Source organism: Trachurus trachurus (genome assembly GCF_905171665.1).
Source record: "Trachurus trachurus genome assembly, chromosome: 3".
In the NCBI taxonomy this organism is placed as follows: domain Eukaryota; kingdom Metazoa; phylum Chordata; class Actinopteri; order Carangiformes; family Carangidae; genus Trachurus; species Trachurus trachurus.
In genome coordinates this window covers 37,039,199-37,049,765 of record NC_139893.1, presented here as the reverse complement: position 1 = coordinate 37,049,765, position 10,567 = coordinate 37,039,199, and the positions used below count along the sequence as shown (strand labels likewise).

The window sequence follows — 10,567 nt, the reverse complement described above, 5'->3', positions numbered from 1 at the left end:
AGTACACTGAGTACAGGACTGATTTATTTTTTCTTACAGAGATGCTTTTTATTGTGTTTGGTAGTGTGATTATCTAAGCTATATAACATTTAATAGCTTATGTTACACCGCCAGTGTTTCTGTTTTATTGTAATACACATTGCAACAGTAATTTAAAAGCTGACAAATCATACAAGACAATGACCACACACAGGACACACACGTATGATAATATACTTTCTGTGCTTTCAATGCAATGTATCAACACATATTGATATGATATTTTGAGAAATATTTTAACAGCATAGGCTATAACATTTTAGCAAAGATGTCATACGTTGGAACAGACCAGGTCATTTGACTCAGTGACATTTAGATCGAAGCTGGTCTTGGACTTCTTTTTGGCCATCTTTCCTTGTTTGGTGTCAGACTTGAGATACCGCTCCTTGTTGTGAATAACCTGAATGTACTGGTCAGTGCTGCTGTTCTGCTGGTCACTGCTGGAGGCCAGGGAGGCAGAGTCCGACTCGGTCAGCGCCGGGGCGTCCAGCTTCGGTCTCGTCGTCTTGGGCTTCACGTGAGATTCCACGTGTCTGGTCCTAGCCGGGGACTGAAAGTGTCTTCCTGGAGAATGGATGCGATGTCTGGTTCGCACAAGAAGAGGGTCCGCTCCTCTCACGCTGGCCTGGGACCGGGAACGCGACTCTAAATCCCCCCAGTCCGTTTCTCCTTCGCCGTCGTCCTCTCCGTCGTCTTCTCGTGCTTCATACCTCCCTCGGGCCGAGTGGCCGCCGTCTTTAGCCATGGACGCCTGGCTCTCCACGCGGTCGCCGATGTAGAAGTGCGCCGACTGGTGGAGGTCCGAGAGGGACCGGGGCCGATGAGTCTTCCCCAGTGACGTCCTTCTCCTGCCTTTTCCTTCTTCCTGCTCCTCCTCCTCTTCACTCAGGTGCTGCTGTGACGGGTGTGACGGGTGTGACCGGTGAGGGTGTGGGTGAGGGTGTGGGTGTGGGTGTGGTTGGTGGTGGGCGGCGGTGCGGGACGTGTAGCGTTTGATATTGCACGGGTACAGCTCCAGGATCTCCGCGGGCTCCTCCATGAGGTAATGCCGCGGGATCCGAGTGGCCGAGCGCAGCAGCTTCTTCCTGGGCTCGTGCTCGTTGACGATCACGTAGCGGGTGGTGTGGCCGCGCCGTCCTGCGTAATTCTGTGCGGCGATGAACCCGGCGGCGGGTTCCACGGGGTGTATGGAGCGTATGGTCTTCCTGTACAGGGGGTCAGAGTGGATGTTGTCAGAATAACGAGCTGGGGGATTGTACGCCATGTGATGGTAGGACTTGGACCTGCAGGATCCGCTAGGGCCGCTAAGAAATGGTGGGGGCCTGTATAAGAAAGAACAACATATAAGAATCAGCTTATAACATTATTGTTGGTTTGTTATTGCATCAAGCTGTTAAAAAGCATGGACAGATTTGAAATGTCTCTTAATTTTGACTGAACTGAAATTAAAGGTCCAGTGTGTAATATTTGTTTATTGGCAAAATCTGAATATACTACCCATGACTATATTTGTATAAGTGTATAATCGCTGTAAAATAAAATGTGTTTGGTTTTCGTAGCCTTATAATTCTTCTTTTATATACTGTATACATATAGCAAGGGTCTTGCTTTAGAGAGTGTCGCCATCTTGCAACGCCATGTTTGTACGGCAGCCCGAAAGGAAAATCCAGCCAACCAGAGAGCGTGTTTCACAAGTTTTTTTTGTCCTCGGAGGCCACCGTCACTTTGCGGACGGGAGAATGTCACGGTTTTCCTCCCATTTTACACACTGGACCTTTAATCAACAATGGCTGCAAAGAAAGAAAGGGGAAAAAAACTTGTACAGCGGGGAAAATAAGTATTGAACACGTCAACATTTTTCTCAGAAGATATATTTCTAATTGAGCTATTGACATGAAATTTTCACCAGATGTCGGCATCAACCCAAGTAATGCACACATACAAAGAAATCAGAACATTAATGTCCATAAATTAAGTTATGTGTAATAAAGTGAAATGACACAGGGAATAAGTATTGAACACATGAAGAAAAGGAGGGGCAAAAAGGTATGGAAAGCCAAGAAAGCAGCTGGAGTTTGTCAGTATTTAGAATGTAATCCTGTCTCCTATCAGTGCAAAGTAATATCTGCTGGTTTAGTCCTGATTGATGCCTTTTAAAAAGGTTTCTCACCACCAAGGTGTCAGACAAGAAGTATTGCATGATGGGCAATGGCAAAGAGCTGTCTAAGAGCTGTCTAAAGACCTACGCAACCAAAGATTTCAGACAGAAGAGTCAAAACAATATTCAGAAGGGTTCCCTAACAGTCCAGGACACTGGTGGAGAGCTTCAGAAAGACCTGGGATCAGCAGGTACAGTTGTTTCATAGAAAACAATAAGTAATGCACTCAACTGCCATGGCCTCCATGCACACACACCATGCAAGCCATGGCAGTTGAGTGCAGTACTTATTGTTTTCTATGAAACAACTGTACCTGCTGATCCCAGGTCTTTCTGAAGCTCTCCACCAGTGTCCTGGACTGTTAGGGAACCCTTCTGATTATTGTTTTGACTCCTGTTTTGCAATAGTAAGGTTGTGTAGGTCTTTAGACAGCCCTTTGCCATTGCCCACCATGCAATACTTCTTGTCTGACACCTTGGTGGTGAGAAACCTTTTTAAAAGGCATCAATCAGGACTAAACCAGCAGATATTACTTTGCACTGATAGGAGACAGGATTACATTCTAAATACTGACAAACTCCAGCTGCTTTCTTGGCTTTCCATACCTTTTTGCCCCTCCTTTTCTTCATGTGTTCAATACTTATTCCCTGTGTCATTTCACTTTATTACAAATAACTTAATTTATGGACATTAATGTTCGGATTTCTTTGTATGTGTGCATTACTTGGGTTGATGCCGACATCTGGTGAAAATTTCATGTCAATAGCTCTATTAGAAATATATTTTCTGAGAAAAATGTTGACGTGTTCAATACTTATTTTCCCCGCTGTATAATGTCAGTGATGATATAATGCATAATGCCATTTGAACAAAAACATGCAAAAACTACTGGTATGGTCCCCAGCCAATCAGAAGCATGTTTGAATTTGACCTTCACATGCCAAAAAGACAAACTTACAAGTACTCAGAGCTTCCCAAAGAATCTAATTCTTGTGAAGGTGAAAAGAAAGTGAGTCAACTCTGAAACCAGGTTAGTGCTAAAGTAGGCACAGAGTAGGGTCACAACATTTTAAGAGTGCAATTTTAATATTATAATTGCCACATTTAATAAACATTATTACAAGTGTTAAGCTGTGAGAATGAAAGGCCCCTGTTAAGACTGTCAATACCAGTCAAAAGTTTGGACACGCCTTCTCATTCAATGGTTTTTCTTTACTTATAAAGTTTTTTTTCTTTTCTGCATAATTTATTTGTATTTGTTCACTCATACAAGCCATTGTTCTTCATGGGCACCCACACTGTGCAATATCTTCGGCCAAACATATATATAGTTTTCTACTTTTTAGTTTTCTCTATTTTTTGTACACAACAGTACATACTGTATCTTTGTGTTTTATATATTTATATTCTTGTACAAAGTAAATCTTTTATACATTTTATTCCTTATTTCACTCTTTGCTACTGTTACAGCACATGGGATCAATAAAGAGTCTTACATGTCTTATTTTTCTACATTGTAGATTCAAACACAATGAAGGAACACATATGGAATTATGTAGTAAAAACAAAAACGTTAATTAAAACCAAAGTGTAATCTGTCACTTGACCTAAACCCAACTGAGATGCTGAGGGCAAAACAGCCAACAAGTGCTCAGCACCTCTAGGAACTCCTCAAAGACCAGTGGAAAACCGTTCCAGGTGACGACCTCATGAAGCTGATGACAGAATAACAAGAGCATGTAAAGCTGCCATCAAAGCAAAAGGTGGATACTTCAAAGAATCTAATCTAAATCTAAAATATATTCTGCTTTAACACTTTTTTACTACATAATTCCATATGTGTTGCTTCATAGTGTTGATGTCTTCAGTTTGAACCTACAATGTAGAAACTAATGAAAGTAAAGAAAAAAACACTGTCCAAACTTTTGACTGGTAGCGTTGACTTATTAAACTATGTATTTGTTTAAAAATTGTCCTGTAAGAGATCATCACTTGTTCACAGTCAACCCTGCCTGGCTTGATCAATATATTAGTATTGTATGTGAGACCTGTTAGGTATGTGCTCCAGCCGGTGTTTGGGCAGTATGGTCACTGTGGGACTCCTGACGGATCCAGCCGCGCTCCCTCTGTTCACGTCCGCCCTGGATGCTGACCGGGTGATGGTGCGGATGCTGTTTCCGCGGCGAACGGGAGACTGAAAGTTGGTGACGCTGCCGTTACGCCGAGGAGACGGAGTGTGGATGGAGGCCTCCTGGCTCGTGATGTCACTCTCCTGCTGATCCAGCTTTTTGTCCGCCGCAGCTTCTGGAGTCTGCAATCGCGCTGAGGGAGAGAGGTAGCACGTGTCAGATAGTGTCCAGTTCTACTATAAGGAACCTTGTGAGTTACTTTTAGAATTGACTACTTTACTGGAATACAACTCAAAGTGCAACCTCGTATTGTCCCTACTACTCAACTCTCATGGCTCCCAAGAAATTCATCTTCATGGTTCTCTTGTTATGTCATACATAGGTACCAAGGAGACATAGCACCTGATAGAGACTGCAATAATCCCTACATCCCTCTTCCAACGGCTCATGGCAAGCCTTCCATCCATCCTCTAGCTGTCAGGTCAGCATAGACCAGAGCGGCTTTTTTATGCAAATGAGAATGACTGATGCATCCTGGGTAATTTAGGGGCAGCGCCCGGCATCCCTCCATTGAAAAGTTCAGCCTAACTGGCTTGACAAACTAACTAACAAAAAGTTGGCTATTAAGGGGAGCATACGTCAGTCCGACTGCCCAAAGGTCCGACGGCTCATTTCTCCGACTACCCAACTGTTAAGGTTAGGTTTAGGGTAAGGTTAAGGGTTAGGGCTACTTAAGTCGGAGAAGTGGGAGGTCGGACTAATGGATGCAAAAATAAAGAAATGTATGGTCGGAGAAATGGGTAGTCAGACAGACGTCATGCGCCCGGCTATTAACAGGCTATTTACAGACAACATTTAGCCAAAACCTCCCCGGTGATTCGACCAAATACGTGTAGATGTCTGGGTAAGAACTTTCTGGCCACTGTGTGGAGTCATTGATCATTGTGGGAGGCTAAATGAGCATACCGGTAGTTTAATTAGGTTAATTGTAATTTTTCAAGATAGTGTGAACGGTCGGTTTCAAAGAGGGTGTCAAAATAATTATGAGACATAGTGCTACAAAAGAAACAAAAAATAAAACATTCAAACTGATTGTTAGTTAGTCTACGCTCCATCAAAACACAAAAAGCCACTGAGTGCAATGTAAAAATGCCGGGTGCTGCCCCTAAATTACCCAGGATGCATCAGTCATTCTCATTTGCATAAAAATGCCGCTCTGGTCTATAGACAGTTCCTTTTCTTTCCTCCTCCATGAGGTCTTTCCAGCGGACAAACAACGCTACATCAAGCCCTTGCATCAAGGGCTACAACCGCAACAGCACCGTTCACACTCTTTAAAGGGAACAAATTATGGAAATATCACTTTTTGAAGGCTATTTAACATACATTTAGGTATTTTTCTTACCTTCCGGCCCCCTAAAATGTGAGAATTGAAAAAAAATCTGTAATTTTCAGGCTCCCTAGGTTGAGATCCATGTGGTTTTACGAGCTGTTCCCTCAATTGTCTGGCAATGATGTAACAAGTTTTCGAATTTGCATAATACCACCCCTACCTGGGACCGGTAGTAGGGATCGGGTGGGGCAAGCAGTGGTTCATTTGCATTTAAAGGGACAGACACTGAAAGCAGCCGTTCTGAACAGGGCTGTTTAGAGAGGATGAAAAGAGCTGTGATGTTTGATCCTTGGGGTATTTTGACTGAAGCATGTCACAGACATGTCTTTAAGACACCTGGGAGCTATTTCAATTTGTGGAAAAGGGGCAGAATATGTCTCTTTTAAGGGGTGTTGTGGTAATTAGAGGTTCTGGGGCCTGTAGTTTTTGTTCTCTCCCTGCTCTCTACACCTGCAGGATCTTGATCTGACACTACTGCTTGTTATCAGGCCTAAATACACACCCATTTTCAATTGAATGGAAAACACAAAGGAAACCTAAAGTACCTGCAGCCATCTGGAAAACTTTCTTCTTGTCCTCAGTCCGTTCCTAAAGAGATTAAAGGAAAGTTCTACATTTAAAAACACCAGACATTGGTATCTGTCATCGGTTCAGAACTGAAACTGGATATTATCCAGCAGAGCAGGAAAGAGGGAGAGAGAGAGGCCATTGCTGAAGTAACAAGCAGATCTGAAGAACATGTAAACAGAGACAGCAGCAACCAGACAGGTTACCTGAGGAAACCCTGTGGAGATATAAAGGCCCTGCCAACTGAAACATTTGAGGATAACTTGAAAACAAGGCTTTATACAAAGATCAACTCCAATGAATACCTGCCTCTAACAGAATTGAACTGAAAAGAATAAGAGTTGAAGTTGAATTTAAGTGTGCGTGTGTATGAGAGACTGAATATGAGAGTTAGTCTCTCTTCTGCAATTATTCTCTCTGAGTGATCAAGTTAGACTGAATACAACTGATATCAAAGCTCAGCATTTTGTCAGATGACATTACAGTTTTTAAACAGTAATTTAACCATGTGTGATCCAGACATGTTTCGACTTTGTCTTTAATAACTGTTTTGTTCCCAAAAATATCTCAGCTGCTAAGCTGGACTGCTTTTTTCCATAGTATACTCTTACTGTTATAGTTCTCAACGGGTAACAACCCCAAAAATATACAAATGACTCAGGTTGGATCGGACCTCGGCTTCCATGTGTTCTTTTGTTTTGTTGTTTTTTTGTGTGTTTTGGGGGGGGGGCTTCTACATGGTTCTCAAACCTGTCTTCATTACTCTGTATGTCCGGTCCAATTTGGTATTTCATTCAAATTTCGTCACATCAATAATTCTAACAAGGACGGTGGAGTAGTAAAGTGATTTTACAGGATTCTCACACGACATTTGTGTGATCCATAGGTAAAAGTGTTAATAGATCCATAAGAGCAAAACCGGCTTCTGTTTTTGATGTTTGGAAACTTGTGGATAGTCATGAAAGCTGGGAAATGTAAATGAGCTGTAACTGAGAGACACGTTGACATGTTTTGATACAGTCCTAACAGACCACAGCCCATTAGCTGAGAACAAGACTTGAGTGATTCATCAGAAACTCACAGTCTGGAGCTGCATCCTCAGCTGGTTGTTGGTGAATTTGAGGGATCTGGCAATGGCCTGGAGATAGTATATCAGCATACTGAAACACACACAGGGGCAATTCAAAAGTCAAGGTGGCGTGTTGATTTGTGGATGTGTGCATATACGTGTGTGTGTGTGTGTGTGTGTGTGTGTGTGTGTGTGTGTGTGTGTGTGTTCTTACAACAGCAGCAGCAGTGCCGGCAGCACAACGACAGGGCTGGTAATGTAACTCATCACTTTACTGAACCACAGGGGGAAGTCACTGGCCACCGTCTCAGAGATGATGTCATAAATCTTCTCTTGACCACTGAAACACACATTGAAGTTCTGTATCAGGCTGCAGCTGGTCGCTCCACTGGTTAATGTGATGAATGCTAAACAAACACATTATCTTAAAGGTACATTGTGTAGGAATTACTCCCATCTAGCGGTGCGGTTGTATATCGCAAGCAACTCAACTGTATTTTTCATGTTGCATTCACCTGAAATTGGGCAGACGGCAGACGGACGACAGCCACTGCAGGTAACGGCATAAACAAGCCTCTATGTAAACAAGTGGTCCATCAGCACGAGGAAAAACAATACACACGAGGAAAAACAATACACATGACAATATGTTGTCATGACAATATGTTGTCATGGTGATGTGGTATTGTTTTACCAGCTTCCTCTGGACTTCTGTGACTAAAATGACATCTGGTTTGTTACCGACGGCCGTCTGCCCGACTGCAGGTGAATGCGGCATCAGTGTAACGCTCCATTCCTCCTCACTGCGTTACCACAGTGACTTTTCACAGACGCCACCTCCACCTGAGCCGACAGCTCCGGTGTCTCCGCTGAGTTTCCGTGGTTTCCTACCGTCACGCTGCCACTGAACGTAAAAACATGGCGACACCACATGGCAGCCAGCACCGAGCTTATGTAACGGATGTGCACTCACTCCACCCATAAAAGACGTGCTAACCAACTTGCCAAGCGGTTGTCAAGCGGTTGTCAACCTCTTGGCGAAGAGGTTAGCATCGTCGCCTCCGGTGCGGGAGGTCGTGGGATCGAACCCCACCTAGGGCAGGCCGTGAGAAACACAACGCAGAGGGCCAGATCGACATCGGCTGCACTTACCCGCTCCATGGAGATATGAATGATATGAACGGCTCATTCAGAGCTGAAAGGAACACTTCAGTTTGTTGATGGGGGGGATTACTGATTAATGAAAAACATACCTTTAAATGAAATAATCGGTTTTCGTGAATAGATAACAGGAGAAGTTACACAATGTCCCTTTAAGTTAGCAAGTACAGTACTGTTATTGTTTACCTGGGCATCAACAACCTGTCACATCACCGTGACTGCCATATACACACAAGAGACCTGAGAGATCACATCATCTAAAGCCTGGTACTGTTTGAACAAGTGAGAAATACCTTTCTAAGAACTGCCTCATCAACAAAAACACAGCACACACACACACCTCTATTAAACTCTTATAAATAATACAACAGTCTGTCACTGTGGTTGTTGTTGTTGTTTCCTGTCCTGTCTTGTATTTTTAACTGGACCCAGAGTCTGTACTAATAAATTATCTATCTATCTATCTATCTATCTATAAAAACTGTTTTGTACACATAATGATTTGTTGAGTTACAAAATATCCATGTGAGTAATGTAGGCAATGATACACTCTTTGGAAAATGCAAAGAAAGACTGAAAAGAAAACACACACTCCTTGAGCTTCATGCATAGGTCTAATATCTAAAAATATGGGGGCTACTTTAACCAAATCAATAATAATCCAATCCATCTGCACAATTTAAATAAACACAAAGGTTTCCAAAGTGCTGTACAGTAAAATAAAAAACATAAAACATACTAAAAAGGCAAAAATACTAAAGATAAAAAACACAATGAAACATAATAAATAAATAGACGTGGAATTAATAAGTGGAAGAACATTTGAAAATTGCCTGGCACATTTCAAGTCATGCTATGGTGCAGTATTCTTGTTACAAACCACTGGTATACTTAATAATACAACAATACTTATTCATAATTCGATACAACAGAATGTTACAACAACAAACAAATCTTGTCCTTCAGCAAGGAGTATAATACTTTATCTGATAGGCCCATTGGGTTTCATGTGGGACAAAAATCTCTGTCTCTACCTGAACGGTCCACAGTGCTGTGACGGTCTGTATCTCACTATGGCGAAGATGGTGGGCAGCATGCACAGAAACAGCATGAAGAGCAGCATGGCCAGGTAGAAGTTGTTTGATCTGGGAAAAAAAAGGTAAAGCAAAGACAACTGTTAGTGTCCGTCCTCTGTCCATCTCTGGACTATGAACCGTTTGACATGGTGTGCACTGGCGCAGCATAAAATCACAATCACAGAACTTTGTAAAATCATTCACATTATTCATCTAGCTCAGAAAACCTCCCAGCTGTCAAGCTTCCTGTCATTCTGTCCATCCCTCCCCCTCTCTTTTTACTTTCCTCCCTGTCTTCTCCCCCGTCTCTCATTCTGTGATTGCTCAGTCCTCACCTCCATGTCCACATCACCTGCTTCCCATTCTGTCTTCAGCTCAAATTTACACCGGCTGTCTATGCCCAGTCATTAACCAGATTGTGTTGATGTCATTTATGTTTCATCTAATACCCACTTCCTGTCCTGATCCACTGAATCACTGTATGAACCAAATCATCAATTCTTGGTGTAAAACTGCATTTGTTTTAAATGACTTTTTTTCGGAGGTAGGACATCCAGACTCCCTGCCGCCACATTGTAAAACATATCAGATGTCCATGTACCGGAATGGACTCCACCACGCTCTGGCATGTCAACACTGCACTGGCCTCCTGTGTTAAAGGGATAGTAGCATTTTTTCAAAGTGGGGTTGTATGATCTACAAATAGCCCCTAAGTACTTTAATTGCAGTAGAAGACTCTCAGCACTCCTCCCATTAGCAACGCCAGCCCATAGCCCTGCCCAGAGATTTACAACATACATTGTTGTGAACACACCCAAAGAAACGGCCTATTTTCACGGCCTAAAAGAGGTTTTACCTGAAAAAGAATACACAGTTCCATTGTTCGCTATAATATAATTTTTTCCAGCCCCTCAAAGTGCAGGAAAAACTCAGTTTTTATTTGGACCTAACCAACTGCTGATCGGCGGGCGCTA

General features: G+C 42.7%; 1 protein-coding gene across 1 annotated transcript in view; it reads right to left on the bottom strand.

Annotated features, from left to right (window-relative positions):
- Positions 1 to 310: 310 nt before the first annotated feature.
- tmc3 (transmembrane channel like 3) overlaps positions 311 to 10,567 on the bottom strand; it is a gene marked incomplete at both ends in the record, with an annotated part of 51,440 nt that continues 41,183 nt past the window's right edge. The window contains 6 exons of the mRNA XM_083995397.1: positions 311 to 1,361; positions 4,247 to 4,520; positions 6,257 to 6,308; positions 7,369 to 7,447; positions 7,571 to 7,696; positions 9,552 to 9,662. Of these exons, the coding sequence (XP_083851523.1) occupies positions 311 to 1,361; positions 4,247 to 4,520; positions 6,257 to 6,308; positions 7,369 to 7,447; positions 7,571 to 7,696; positions 9,552 to 9,662 (1,693 nt within the window). The remainder of the gene's footprint in view (positions 1,362 to 4,246; positions 4,521 to 6,256; positions 6,309 to 7,368; positions 7,448 to 7,570; positions 7,697 to 9,551; positions 9,663 to 10,567) is intronic.